Genomic DNA, 15,488 nt, shown 5'->3' with positions numbered 1-15,488 from the left:
TCGTCCGCAAACTTGATGATTGAGTTGGAGGCGTGCGTGGCCACGCAGTCGTGGGTGAACAGGGAGTACAGGAGTGGGCTCAGAACGCACCCTTGTGGGGCCCCAGTGTTGAGGATCAGCGGGGTGGAGATGTTGTTGCCTACCCTCACCACCTGGGGGCGGCCCGTCAGGAAGTCCAGTACCCAGTTGCACAGGGCGGGGTCGAGACCCAGGGTCTCGAGCTTGATGACGAGCTTGGAGGGTACTATGGTGTTGAATGCCGAGCTGTAGTCGATGAACAGCATTCTCACATAGGTATTCCTCTTGTCCAGATGGGTTAGGGCAGTGTGGTTGAGATTGCATCGTCTGTGGACCTATTTGGGCGGTAAGCAAATTGGAGTGGGTCTAGGGTGTCAGGTAGGGTGGAGGTGATATGGTCCATGACTAGTCTCTCAAAGCACTTCATGATGACGGAAGTGAGTGCTACGGGGCGGTAGTCGTTTAGCTCAGTTACCTTAGCTTTCTTGGGAACAGGAACAATGGTGTCCCTCTTGAAGCATGTGGGAACAGCAGACTGGTATAGGGATTGATTACGCCCGTAAACACACCAGCCAGCTGGTTTGCGCATGCTCTGAGGGCGCGGCTGGGGATGCCGTCTGGGCCTGCAGCCTTGCGAGGGTTAACACGTTTAAATGTTTTACTCACCTCGGCTGCAGTGAAGGAGAGTCCGCATGTTTTCGTTGCAGGCCGTGTCAGTGGCACTGTATTCTCCTCAAAGCGGGCAAAAAAGTTATTTAGTCTGCCTGGGAGCAAGACATCCCTGGTCCGTGACTGGGCTGGTTTTCTTCTTGTAGTCCGTGATTGACTGTAGACCCTGCCACATACCTCTTGTGTCTGAGTCGTTGAATTGAGATTCTACTTTGTCTCTGATGGCCGCCTCGCTTCGCGTTCCTGTTCACAACGTTGACATCAGGAAACTGCTCGCCCACACGATGCAGTCCTGACAATTTATCCCCCAAAAATGACGGAGGTGGCTTACGGTAGAGAAATTAACAATACACTCCCTGGCAACAGCTCTGGTAGACATTCCTGCAGTCTGCTTGCCAATTGCAAGCGCTCTCAAAACTTGAGACATCTGTGGCATTGTGTTGTGACAAAACAGCACATTTTAGTGGCAAAACAAATCCCCAGCACAAAGTGCACCTGTGTAATGATCATGCTGTTAAATCATCTTCTTGATATGCCACACCTGTCAAGTGGATGGATTATCTTGGCAAAGGAGAAATGCTCACTAACAGGGATGTAAACACATTTGTTCACTAACATTTTTAGAGAAATAAGATTTTTGTGCGTATAGAACATTTCTGGGATTTTTTTATTTCAACTCATGAAACATGGAACCAACACTTTACATGTTGTGTTTATATTTTTGCTCAGCTTAGTTCCTATTGGGGTCACATCACCTCCATTAGGTTTTCAGATCTAGTTCCTAGAAAAGGAGCCTGTCCACTCAGATCATGTGGATTCATTGCTCTTTCGTTCTCATTAAGACAGTCTTTGGTCGTGGACAAAGCGTCACAGCTTTCCGTAACTGGGTTATATAGAGTATTACATCCTGATAATATCAAACAAACACCACGGGGCTCCCATTGATCCCCTCCTCTACCGTCCACCAGTCTGGCTGCCTCTACCATAGTGGAGTGTTCCAACAGCTATTTCCCTGGAGCATTGTGGTAAGACTATTTTACTTTACATTTCATCCATCAACTAGCTGTAAAAACTATATTTTTTGCTATTAAAAATATATATTTCACAGCAATTTAGATGGTACAATGATTCCCAACTATATGTTCTCACATAAACAGGAATTGAGGAAAGAGTGTATAACTGTGGTAACCAGGAAAGAGTGTATAACTGTGGTAACCAGGAAAGAGTGTATAACTGTGGGAACCAGGAAAGAGTGTAGAACTTGTAATTGTTTTTAATAACCTGCCCAGGGACTGCGGTTGAAAATTAGCCGGCTGGCTAAAACCGGCACTTTTACTGAAACGTTGATTAATGTGCACTGTCCCTGTAAAAATAAAATAAACTGTGGTAACCAGGAAAGAGTGTAGAACTGTGGTAACCAGGAAAGAGTGTAGAACTGTGGTAACCAGGAAAGAGTGTAGAACTGTGGTAACCAGAAAAGAGTGTAGAACTGTGGTAACCAGGAAAGAGTGATTGGGCGCTTTACCCAGTCTGCCATTGTTGGTTGTGCTCGAGGAGATGACCACGCCTCTTAGTGACGCCGATGGGAGGGGGAGGGTGCAGTTTTCCCATCTTGACAACACAAGCCAGTCTGGCTGTTGTTGTCAATCAAACATTTTTTGGGTTGTGTAAAACACTATCATTCCACTATTACTGCAGATATATTCTGGACATTTTCTGAAATGACAATGCAGAAAGTCTACAAGTAACTTTAATATTATTATCCATTACTGCTGGTAATTTCCCCAAGAGCCTGATAACAGTAGCAGAGCTAGGAGAAACCCAGCTAGTATTTATCAGTCAAAGGACGCTTTGAAAAGGGGAGAAACATCTTTAGGAAAATTATACTTTGGGATGTGAGGCTACCTACAGGTTCATCATTAACAGAGATGTGAGGCTACCTACAGGTTCATCATTAACAGAGATGTGAGGCTACCTACAGGTTCATCATTAACAGAGAGATGTGAGGCTACCTACAGGTTCATCATTAACAGAGAGATGTGAGGCTACCTACAGGTTCATCATTAACAGAGAGGGAGGCTACCTACAGGTTCATCATTAACAGATGGGGAGGCTAAGAATTGTTACATTAGTCCAGAGCAATGGGAAAATAGTGTGGACTGGAGTCATCCTGACTACTGGGGTGGTGATGAGAAAATGGACATTAAGGAGCACAAGTTTAATTAAATTCCAGAGAGCTGTCAGGTCTCTCCTCTCCCTTGGTCAGGTCTTAACAGAAAGCACCATGCCTTCTCTAAGGTCCTCAGCAGTTCTGCCTTTTAGATCATAAGGAATAAGATTACATGGAAAGTGGACCGTAGCCTAGATCTGCACTCTGGAATGTGAGACGCTGTATGAACACGGGCCCAGGTCAGAATGTGTTCCTCAGGTCAGGCTCTTCAGAAGTTCTGCTGTCTGCGTTTCTTGGCGTCCATTGCGTCGAGGATGGGTTGTCTCTTGGCGGTGTAGCGCTGGCGCAGCTCCTCGATCTCTCTCTCCATCATGGGGTCCAGAGCCGTCAGACGCAGCTGCAGCTCCTCAAAGTCAAGGTTCTTCAGCTGCTTAGACAGAGAACACGCAGGGACACAGACACACGCAGACACACACAGACACACACACACAGGGACACACAGACACACACAGGGAGAGAAGCAACTTTAGAACACGGCAAAGCCTGTGTCAGAGAGGAAGTAAAGACCAAGGGACGGAAAGAGAGTCACATGACTATCACATGACTACTGATCCCAGAGATTAAATTACTATAGGGATTATAAATGTAATTCCACGGACGGTTCTACAGTCGTGGCCAAAAGTTTTGAGAATGACACAAATATACATTTTCACAAAGTCTGCTGCCTCAGTTTGTATGATGGCAGTTTGCATATACTCCAGAATGTTATGACGAGTGATCAGATGAAATGCCATTAATCGCAAAGTTCCTCTTTGCCATGCAAATGAACTGAATCCCCCAAAAACATTTCCACTGCATTTCAGCCCTGCCACAAAAGGACCAGCTGACATCATGTCAGTGATTCTCTCGTTAACACAGGTGTGAGTGTTGACGAGGACAAGGCTGGAGATCACTCTGTCATGCTGATTGAGTTCGAATAACAGACTGGAAGCTTCAAAAGGAGGGTGGTGCTTGACATCATTGTTCTTCCTCTATCAACCATGGTAACCTGAAAGGAAACGCATGCCGTCATCATTGCTTTGCACAATAAGGGCTTCACAGGAAGGATATTGCTGCCAGTAAGATTGAACCTAAATCAACCGTTTATCGGATCATCAAGAACCTAAAGCAGAACGGTTCAATTGTTGTGAAGAAGGATTCAGGGCGCCCAAGAAGGTCCAGCAAGCGCCAGGACCGTCTCCTAAAGTTGATTCAGCTGCAGGATCGGGGCACCACCAGTACAGAGCTTGCTCAGGAATGGCAGCAGGCAGGTGTGAATGCATCTGCATGCACAGTGAGGCGTAGACTTTTGGAGGATGGCCTGGTGTCAAGAAGGGCAGCAAAGAAGCCACTTCTCTCCATGAAAACCATCATTCACAGACTGATATTCTTCAAAAGGTACAGGGATTGGACTGCTGAGGACTGGGGTAAAGTCCCCTTGAATGAATCCCCTTTCCCATTGTTTGGGTCATTCGGAAGAAAGCTTGTCCGGAGAAGACAAGGTGAGCGCTACCATTAGTCCTGTGTCATGCCAACAGTAAAGCATCCTGAGACCAAGAATGACCGTCCCAGACGGCGCTCCACGGACGGTTCCATGTGTTGTTCTATGGTTGGTTCTATATGTAGTTCCATGGATGGTTCTATATTATGGTTCTATATGTAGTTCTATGGGTGGTTCTATATGTAGTTCCATGGGTGGTTCTATATGTCATTCTATGGGTGGTTCTATATGTAGTTCCATGGGTGGTTCTATATGTCGTTCCATGGGTGGTTCTATATGTCGTTCTATGGGTGGTTCTATATGTAGTTCTATGGGTGGTTCTATATGTAGTTCTATGGATGGTTCTATATGTAGTTCTATGGGTTCTATATGTAGTTCTATGGAAGGTTCTATATGTAGTTCCATGGATGGTTCTATATGTCGTTCCATGGATGGTTCTATATGTAGTTCCATGGATGGTTCTATATGTGGTTCTATGGATGGTTCTATATATAGTTCTATGGATGGGTCTATATGTAGTTCTATATGTAGTTCTATGGATGGTTCTATATATAGTTCTATGGATGGGTCTATATGTGGTTCTATATGTATTTCAATATGTAGTTCCATGGATGGTTCTATATGTAGTTCTATGGGTGGTTCTATATATAGTTCTATGGATGGTTCTATATGTAGTTCTATGGATGGTTCTATATGTGGTTCTATATGTAGTTCTATGGATGGTTCTATATGTAGTTCTATGGATGGTTCTATATGTAGTTATATGGATGGTTCTATATGTAGTTCCATGGACGGTTCTATATGTAGTTCCATGGACGGTTCTATATGTAGTTCCATGGATGGTTCTACATGTAGTTCTATGGATGGTTCTATATGTCGTTCCATGGATGGTTCTATATGTAGTTCCATGGATGGTTCTATATGTAGTTCTATGGATGGTTCTATATGTAGTTCTATGGATGGGTCTATATGTGGTTCTATATGTAGTTCTATGGATGGTTCTATATGTAGTTCTATGGATGGTTCTATATGTAGTTCTATGGATGGTTCTATATGTAGTTCTATGGGTAGTTCTATATGTAGTTCTATGGATGGTTCTATATGTAGTTCCATGGATGGTTCAATATGTGGTTCTATATGTAGATCTATGGATGGTTCTATATGTAGTTCTATGGATGGTTCTATATGTAGTTCCATGGATGGTTCTATATGTGGTTCTATATGTAGTTCTATATGTAGTTCTATATGTAGTTCTATGGATGGTTCTATATGTAGTTCTATGGATGGTTCTATATGTAGTTCTATGGATGGTTCTATATGTAGTTCTATATGTAGTTCCATGGATGGTTCTATATGTCGTTCCATGGATGGTTCTATATGTAGTTCCATGGATGGTTCTATATGTGGTTCTATGGATGGTTCTATATATAGTTCTATGGATGGTTCTATATGTAGTTCTATGGATGGTTCTATATGTAGTTCTATGGATGGTTCTATATGTCGTTCCATGGATGGTTCTATATGTAGTTCCATGGATGGTTCTATATGTAGTTCTATGGGTGGTTCTATATGTAGTTCTATGGATGGTTCTATATGTAGTTCTATGGATGGTTCTATATGTAGTTCTATATGTAGTTCTATGGATGGTTCTATATGTAGTTCTATGGATGGTTCTATATGTAGTTCTATGGATGGTTCTATATGTAGTTCCATGGGTGGTTCTATAGTTCCATGGATGGTTCTATATGTAGTTCCATGGGTGGTTCTATATGTAGTTCTATGGATGGTTCTATATGTAGTTCTATGGATGGTTCTATATGTAGTTCCATGGATGGTTCTATATGTAGTTCTATGGATGGTTCTATATGTAGTTCTATGGATGGTTCTATATGTAGTTCTGGATATGTAGTTCTATGGATGGTTCTATATGTGGTTCTATATGTAGTTCTATGGATGTGGTTCTATATGTAGTTCTATGGATGGTTCTATATGTAGTTCCATGGATGGTTCTATATGGTTCTATATGTAGTTCTATGGATGGTTCTATATGTAGTTCTATGGATGGTTCTATATGTAGTTCTATGGGTGGTTCTATATGTAGTTCTATGGATGGTTCTATATGTAGTTCTATGGATGGTTCTATATGTGGTTCTATGGATGGTTCTATATGTAGTTCTATGGATGGTTCTATATGTAGTTCTATGGATGGTTCTATATGTAGTTCTATGGATGTAGTTCATGGATGGTTCTATATGTAGTTCTATGGGTTCTATATGGTTCTATATGTAGTTCTATGTGGTTCTATATGTAGTTCTATGGGTTCTATATGGTTTGGATATGGTTCTATATGTAGTTCTATGGATGGTTCTATATGTAGTTCTATGGATGGTTCTATATGTAGTTCTATGGATGGTTCTATATGTAGTTCCATGGATGGTTCTATATGTGGTTCTATATGTAGTTCTATATGTAGTTCTATGGATGGTTCTATATGTAGTTCTATGGATGGTTCTATATGTAGTTCTATGGATGGTTCTATATGTAGTTCCATGGTGGTTCTATATGTAGTTCTATGGATGGTTCTATATGTGGTTCTATATGTAGTTCTATGGATGGTTCTATATGTAGTTCTATGGATGGTTCTATATGTAGTTCTATGGATGGTTCTATATGTAGTTCTATGGATGGTTCTATGTAGTTCTATGGATGGTTCTATATATAGTTCCATGGATGGTTCTATAGTTCTATATGGATGTGGTTCTATATGTAGTTCTATGGATGGTTCTATATGTAGTTCTATGGATGGTTCTATATGTAGTTCTATGGATGGTTCTATATGTAGTTCTATGGATGGTTCTATATGTAGTTCTATGGGTGGTTCTATATATAGTTCTATGGATGGTTCTATATGTAGTTCTATGGATGGTTCTATATGTGGTTCTACATGTAGTTCTATATGTAGTTCTATGGATGGTTCTATATGTAGTTCTGGATGGATGTAGTTCTATGGATGGTTCTATATGTAGTTCCATGGATGGTTCTATATGTAGTTCTATGGTTCTATATGTAGTTCCATGGATGGTTCTATATGTAGTTCTATGGATGGTTCTATATGTAGTTCTATGGATGGTTCTATATGTAGTTCTATGGATGGTTCTATATGTAGTTCCATGGGTGGTTCTATATGTAGTTCTATGGATGGTTCTATATGTAGTTCCATGGATGGTTCTATATATAGTTCTATGGATGGTTCTATATGTAGTTCTATGGATGGTTCTATATGTAGTTCTATGGTTCTATATGTGGTTCTATATGTAGTTCTATGGATGGGTGGTTCTACATGTAGTTCTATGGATGGTTCTATATGTAGTTCTATGGATGGTAGTGGATTCTATATGTAGTTCTATGGATGGATGGTGGTTCTATATGTAGTTCTATGGGTGGTTCTATATGTAGTTCTATGGATGGTTTCCATGGATGGTTCTATATGTAGTTCTATGGATGGTTCTATATGTAGTTCTATGGATGGTTCTATATGTAGTTCTATGGATGGTTCTACATGTGGTTCTATATGTAGTTCTATGGATGGTTCTACATGTGGTTCTATATGTAGTTCTATGGATGGTTCTATATGTAGTTCTATGGATGGTTCTACATGTGGTTCTATATGTAGTTCTATGGATGGTTCTATATGTAGTTCTATGGATGGTTCTATATGTAGTTCTATGGATGGTTCTATATGTAGTTCTATGGATGGTTCTATATGTAGTTCTATGGATGGTTCTATATGGTTCTATGGTTTCTATGTTCTATATGTAGTTCTATATGTGGTTCCATGGATGGTTCTATATGTAGTTCCATGGATGGTTCTATATGTAGTTCTATAGTTCTATAGTTCTATATATTGTTCTATGGATGGTTCTATATGTATGGATGGTTCTATGGGTGGTTCTATATGGTGGTAGTTCTATGGTTCTATGGATGGTTCTACATGTAGTTCTATATGGATGTGTAGTTCTGGTTCTACATGTGGTTCTATATGTAGTTCCATGGATGGTTATCTATGTAGTTCTATGGATGGTTCTATATGTAGTTCTATGGATGGTTCTACATGTGGTTCTATATGTAGTTCTATGGATGGTTCTACATGTGGTTCTATATGTAGTTCTATGGATGGTTCTATATGTAGTTCTATGGATGGTTCTACATGTGGTTCTATGGATGGTTCTATATGAGGTTCTATGGATGGTTCTATATGTTGTTCCATGGAAGGGTGATTAGGTGTAACTCACAAAGTCAAAGTCTCCGTCCTGCGGAACCTTCCAGTTGTCAGGGAAGACGTTCTTAGCCTGGCTGATGTGATAGCCTGGTTCCTGCTGCCGGTTATGGTTATAGCTCTCCTGTTGGACCTTAGAGTCCTGCTTGTCAAAGTAGTCCATGAAGGAGGGTCTCAGGGCCTGCTGGGAAGTGGGGTGTCCTGGGCAGAGAAGAAACATCATCATCATCTACTATATGAAGTATTCACACCCCTTGACTTATTCCACATGTTACCGCCTCAATTCCAAAAGGAATACATTGATTTCCCCCACTCACCTACACAAAGTTATATTCAGTCATATTTCATGTACATAAGTATTCACACACCCTAGTCAATACTTTCTGGAAGCACCTTTGATTGAACTCAAAGCTGTAATCTCCACCAATCAAATTTAAAAAGGGCTTTATAAATACATCAGCTGATATCTCAAAGTGCTGTACAGAAAACCAGCCTAAAACCCCAAACAGCAAGCAATGCAGGTGTAGAAGCACGGTGGCTAGGAAAAACTCCCTAGGAAGATAGTTCTTGAGTGAATTTCTTCCGATTTTTTTCCCTCCCATTCTTCCTTGCCCATTTCCTCAAGCCATCTTCAAGTCTTTCCACATATTTTCAATGGGATTCAAGTCTGTTGTTTTGGCTGGGCCAAGTCATTCCCATGTTGCTTTGTGGCTGTATGCTTGGGGTCACTGTCCTGTTGGAATGTTCTTCTTCGCCTGGGCTTCGGTCGTTTGCATTCTGAAGCAAGATTCTCATCAAGGATCAGCGACCATAAGCAGCACAGGGATAATGCTAAAACCACGCAACTCTTCACTAGAAGAAGCAGGAATGGAAAGCACGTTTCCCATTCCATATCACAACCATAGGCTACATAAAAATAAAAATATTCCTTATAACAAAATACAATTTGGACAGAAAAAGTGCAAAACATTGTATAGAGTGTGTAGTCTTAGAGTGATTATCTTAATTTACCGAGGTTAGCTAGCCAGCTATCTGTCGTCCTTAACGTAGGAGACACTGCTAGCTTAGCCAACAGCTAGCCAACGTCTACCGAATAGAACTTCCTCACTCAACAACCCGGTCGCATTCCGCTTCGCTCCACAGGTAGTATCACATTTTTCATTTCATTTCATTACAGTACAACGGTTTGATTTGTTTGATCGTAGCTAGCTACATAGCTAGCTACATAGCCGTCTTTGTATCAAAGATAATTGTGTAGTCTAGAGCGATTTCCTAGGTTAGCTAGCCAGCTATTGTCGTTCTTTTAACGCAACGTAACGTAATCAACACTGCTAGCTAGCCAGCTAGCCCCCGAATAGCAGCACTGTAGAAACTATCACACTCAACGTCAACAACGCAGCCACTGCCAGCTAGCCTACTTCAGCAGTACTGTATCATTTTAATCATTTTAGTCAATAAGATTCTTGCTACGTAAGCTTAACTTTCTGAACATTCGAGACGTGTAGTCCACTTGTCATTCCAATCTCCTTTGCATTAGCGTAGCCTCTTCTGTAGCCTGTCAACTATGTGTCTGTCTATCCCTGTTCTCTCCTCTCTGCACAGACCATACAAACGCTCCACACCGCGTGGCCGCGGCCACCCTAATCTGGTGGTCCCAGCGCGCACGACCCACGTGGAGTTCCAGGTCTCCGGTAGCCTCTGGAACTGCCGATCTGCGGCCAACAAGGCAGAGTTCATCTCAGCCTATGCCTCCCTCCAGTCCCTCGACTTCTTGGCACTGACGGAAACATGGATCACCACAGATAACACTGCTACTCCTACTGCTCTCTCTTCGTCCGCCCACGTGTTCTCGCACACCCCGAGAGCTTCTGGTCAGCGGGGTGGTGGCACCGGGATCCTCATCTCTCCCAAGTGGTCATTCTCTCTTTCCCCTTACCCATCTGTCTATCGCCTCCTTTGAATTCCATGCTGTCACAGTTACCAGCCCTTTCAAGCTTAACATCCTTATCATTTATCGCCCTCCAGGTTCCCTCGGAGAGTTCATCAATGAGCTTGATGCCTTGATAAGCTCCTTTCCTGAGGACGGCTCACACCTCTCACAGTTCTGGGCGACTTTAACCTCCCCACGTCTACCTTTGACTCATTCCTCTCTGCCTCCTCCTTTCCACTCCTCTCCTCTTTTGACCTCACCCTCTCACCTTCCCCCTACTCACAAGGCAGGCAATACGCTCGACCTCATCTTTACTAGATGCTGTTCTTCCACTAACCTCATTGCAACTCCCCTCCAAGTCTCCGACCACTACCTTGTATCCTTTTCCTCCCTCTCATCCAACACTTCCCACACTGCCCCTACTCGGATGGTATCGCGCCGTCCCAACCTTCGCTCTCTCTCCCCCGCTACTCTCTCCTCTTCCATCCTATCATCTCTTCCCTCTGCTCAAACCTTCTCCAACCTATCTCCTGATTCTGCCTCCTCAACCCTCCTCTCCTCCCTTTCTGCATCCTTTGACTCTCTATGTCCCCTATCCTCCAGGCCGGCTCGGTCCTCCCCTCCCGCTCCGTGGCTCGACGACCCATTGCGAGCTCACAGAACAAGGCTCCGGGCAGCCGAGCGGAAATGGAGGAAAACTCGCCTCCCTGCGGACCTGGCATCCTTTCACTCCCTCCTCTCTACATTTTCCTCTTCTGTCTCTGCTGCTAAAGCCACTTTCTTCCACTCTAAATTCCAAGCATCTGCCTCTAACCCTAGGAAGCTCTTTGCCACCTTCTCCTCCCTCCTGAATCCTCCTCCCCCTCTCTGCAGATGACTTCGTCAACCATTTTGAAAAGAAGGTCGACGACATCCGATCCTCGTTTGCTAAGTCAAACGACACCGCTGGTTCTGCTCACACTGCCCTACCCTGTGCTCTGACCTCTTTCTCCCCTCTCTCTCCAGATGAAATCTTGCGTCTTGTGACGGCCGGCCGCCCAACAACCTGCCCGCTTGACCCTATCCCCTCCTCTCTTCTCCAGACCATTTCCGGAGACCTTCTCCCTTACCTCACCTCGCTCATCAACTCATCCCTGACCGCTGGCTACGTCCCTTCCGTCTTCAAGAGAGCGAGAGTTGCACCCCTTCTGAAAAAACCTACACTCGATCCCTCCGATGTCAACAACTACAGACCAGAATCCCTTCTTTCTTTTCTCTCCAAAACTCTTGAACGTGCCGTCCTTGGCCAGCTCTCCCGCTATCTCTCTCAGAATGACCTTCTTGATCCAAATCAGTCAGGTTTCAAGACTAGTCATTCAACTGAGACTGCTCTTCTCTGTATCACGGAGGAGCTCCGCTCCGCACTGCTAAAGCTAACTCTTTCTCCTCTGCTCTCATCCTTCTAGACCTATCGGCTGCCTTCGATACTGTGAACCATCAGATCCTCCTCTCCACCCTCTCCGAGTTGGGCATCTCTGGCGTGGCCCACGCTTGGATTGCGTCCTACCTGACAGGTCGCTCCTACCAGGTGGCGAGGCGAGAATCTGTCTCCTCACCACGCGCTCTCACCACTGGCGTCCCCAGGGCTCTGTTCTAGGCCCTCTCCTATTCTCGCTATACACCAAGTCACTTGGCTCTGTCATAACCTCACATGGTCTCTCCTATCATTGCTATGCAGACGACACACAATTAATCTTCTCCTTTCCCCCTTCTGATGACCAGGTGGCGAATCGCATCTCTGCATGTCTGGCAGACATATCAGTGTGGATGACGGATCACCACCTCAAGCTGAACCTCGGCAAGACGGAGCTGCTCTTCCTCCCGGGGAAGGACTGCCCGTTCCATGATCTCGCCATCACGGTTGACAACTCCATTGTGTCCTCCTCCCAGAGCGCTAAGAACCTTGGCGTGATCCTGGACAACACCCTGTCGTTCTCAACTAACATCAAGGCGGTGGCCCGTTCCTGTAGGTTCATGCTTTACAACATCCGCAGAGTACGACCCTGCCTCACACAGGAAGCGGTGCAGGTCCTAATCCAGGCACTTGTCATCTCCCGTCTGGTTACTGCAACTCGCTGTTGGCTGGGCTCCCTGCCTGTGCCATTAAACCCCTACAACTCATCCAGAACGCCGCAGCCCGTCTGGTGTTCAACCTTCCCAAGTTCTCTCACGTCACTCCGCTCCCTCCACTGGCTTCCAGTTGAAGCTCGCATCCGCTACAAGACCATGGTGCTTGCCAACGGAGCTGTGAGGGGAACGGCACCTCAGTACCTCCAGGCTCTGATCAGGCCCTACACCCAAACAAGGGCACTGCGTTCATCCACCTCTGGCCTGCTCGCCTCCCTACCACTGAGGAAGTACAGTTCCCGCTCAGCCCAGTCAAAACTGTTCGCTGCTCTGGCCCCCCAATGGTGGAACAAACTCCCTCACGACGCCAGGACAGCGGAGTCAATCACCACCTTCCGGAGACACCTGAAACCCCACCTCTTTAAGGAATACCTAGGATAGGATAAAGTAATCCTTCTCACCCCCCTTAAAATATTTAGATGCACTATTGTAAAGTGGCTGTTCCACTGGATGTCATAAGGTGAACGCACCAATTTGTAAGTCGCTCTGGATAAGAGCGTCTGCTAAATGACTTAAATGTAAATGTAAATGTATTTCTCCCAGCCCCTGCTGCTGAAAAGCATTCCCATAGCATGATGCTTCAACCCCCATGCTTCACGGTAAGAATAGGTGATGAGACAGGTGATGAGACAGGTGATGAGCCTGGTTTGCTCCAGACATCGTGCTTTGCATTCAGGCCAAAGAGTTCCATATTTGTCTCATCAGAACACAGAATCTTTTGAGTCGTCTTTCACCTGACTTGATGCCAACTCCTGGCGTGCGGTCATATGACATTTTCCCAGGAGTGGCCTGGCCACTGTCCCATAAAGACCAGATGGGTGAAGCGCTGTAGAGACAGTTGTCCTTCTGGCAGGCAGAGTACTGGAGGCTGGGCCCCAGGGCAGAGTACTGGAGGCTGGGCCCCAGGGCAGAGTACTGGATGCTGGGCCCCAGGGCAGAGTACTGGAGGCTGGGCCCCAGGGCAGAGTACTGGAGGCTGGGCCCCAGGGCAGAGTACTGGAGGCTGGGCCCCAGGGCAGAGTACTGGAGGCTGGGCCCCAGGGCAGAGTACTGGAGGCCGGGCCCCAGGGCAGAGTACTGGAGGCCGGGCCCCAGGGCAGAGTACTGGAGGCCGGGCCCCAGGGCAGAGTACTGGAGGCCGGGCCCCAGGGCAGAGTACTGGAGGCCGGGCCCCAGGGCAGAGTACTGGTGGCCCGGCCCCAGGGCAGAGTACTGGAGGCCGGGCCCCAGGGCAGAGTACTGGAGGCCGGGCCCCAGGGCAGAGTACTGGAGGCCGGGCCCCAGGGCAGAGTACTGGAGGCCGGGCCCCAGGGCAGAGTACTGGAGGCCGGGCCCCAGGGCAGAGTACTGGAGGCCGGGCCCCAGGGCAGAGTACTGGAGGCCGGGCCCCAGGGCAGAGTACTGGAGGCTGGGCCCCAGGGCAGAGTCCTGGTAGTTGTATACTGTCTCCACTTCCCAGTGATTGAGCCCACTGCGCTCTTTTAATTGTGTTGAAAGTTTCCATCTCGGAGATCTAGACAGTTCCTTGGACTGTCAACTGTGGGACCTTATATAGACAGGTGTGTGCCTTTCCAAATCATGTCCAATCAATTGAATTTACCACAGGTGGACTCCAATCAAGTTGTAGAAACATCTCAAGGATGATCAATGGAAACAGGATGCACCTGAGCTCAATTTACAGTCTCATAGCAAAAAGGTCTGAATACTTATGTACATTAGATATAAGTTTACCTGTTGAAGTCTGTCCATGTAATATCATGTGTCAGAGCTGTACTGAACAGCTCATTAAATGACCACAATATGTTAGTGACAGCCTACGGTACTATCCTGACAAGCTCTACTCACTCCTCATTGAGCCTTCATCGTTGTCCTCCTCCTCCTCATCACTATTGATGACCATGGTTCCCAGGTCTGCCTCTAACATGGTACTGCCGTGCTCGATCATGGTCTGAGCTCCGTCACTCATGGTGCTGGTAGCTCTCATGGTGCCAGCCCCCTCTGACCCAGACTTCACCATGGTGTGGGAGTCCACTTCCACCTCCTCTTCCTGGACACAGAGAGAGGACAGTCAATCAAACTATCTTATAAAGATCTTTTTAGCAGTTGGACAGTAAGGTTACTGACTTCATTCATTTTTTTTATTTTACCTTTATTTAACCAGGCAAGTCAGTTAAGAACAAATTCTTATTTTCAATGATGGCCTAGGAACAGTGGTTTAACTGCCTGTTCAGGGGCAGAACGACAGATTTGTACCTTGTCAGCTCGGGGGTTTGAACTCCGCAACCTTCCGGTTACTAGTCCAATGCTCTAACCACTAGGCTACCCTGCCGCCCCTCCACTCTAACCACTAGGCTGCGCTGCCGCCCCTCCACTCTAACCACTAGGCTACCCTGCCGCCCCTCCACTCTAACCACTAGGCTAACCTGCCGCCCCTCCACTCTAACCACTAGGCTAACCTGCCGCCCCTCCACTCTAACCACTAGGCTGCGCTGCCGCCCCTCCACTCTAACCACTAGGCTGCGCTGCCGCCCCTCCACTCTAACCACTAGGCTACGCTGCCCCCTCCACTCTAACCACTAGGCCACGCTGCCGCCCTCCACTCTAACCACTAGGCTACGCTGCCGCCCCTCCACTCTAACCACTAGGCTACGCTGCCGCCCCTCCACTCTAACCACTAGTCTACGCTGCCGCCCCTCCACTCTAACCACTAGGCTACCCT

At 45.9% G+C, this 15,488-nt stretch overlaps 1 protein-coding gene across 1 annotated transcript in view; it reads right to left on the bottom strand.

Moving 5' to 3' along the window:
• Nucleotides 1-1,335: 1,335 nt before the first annotated feature.
• Nucleotides 1,336-15,488, bottom strand: part of stk3 (serine/threonine kinase 3 (STE20 homolog, yeast)) — a 38,067-nt gene continuing 23,914 nt past the window's right edge. The window contains exons 9-11 of the mRNA XM_065020095.1: nt 14,615-14,816; nt 8,690-8,874; nt 1,336-3,284 (exon numbers count right to left, since the gene is read on the bottom strand). Of these exons, the coding sequence (XP_064876167.1) occupies nt 3,126-3,284; nt 8,690-8,874; nt 14,615-14,816 (546 nt within the window). The 3' untranslated portion in view covers nt 1,336-3,125. The remainder of the gene's footprint in view (nt 3,285-8,689; nt 8,875-14,614; nt 14,817-15,488) is intronic.

This window comes from Oncorhynchus nerka, linkage group LG7 (assembly GCF_034236695.1).
Source record: "Oncorhynchus nerka isolate Pitt River linkage group LG7, Oner_Uvic_2.0, whole genome shotgun sequence".
Taxonomy (NCBI): Eukaryota; Metazoa; Chordata; class Actinopteri; order Salmoniformes; family Salmonidae; genus Oncorhynchus; species Oncorhynchus nerka.
The sequence above is the reverse complement of the archived record's forward strand: the minus strand, read 5'-3'. Positions and strand labels throughout refer to the sequence as shown.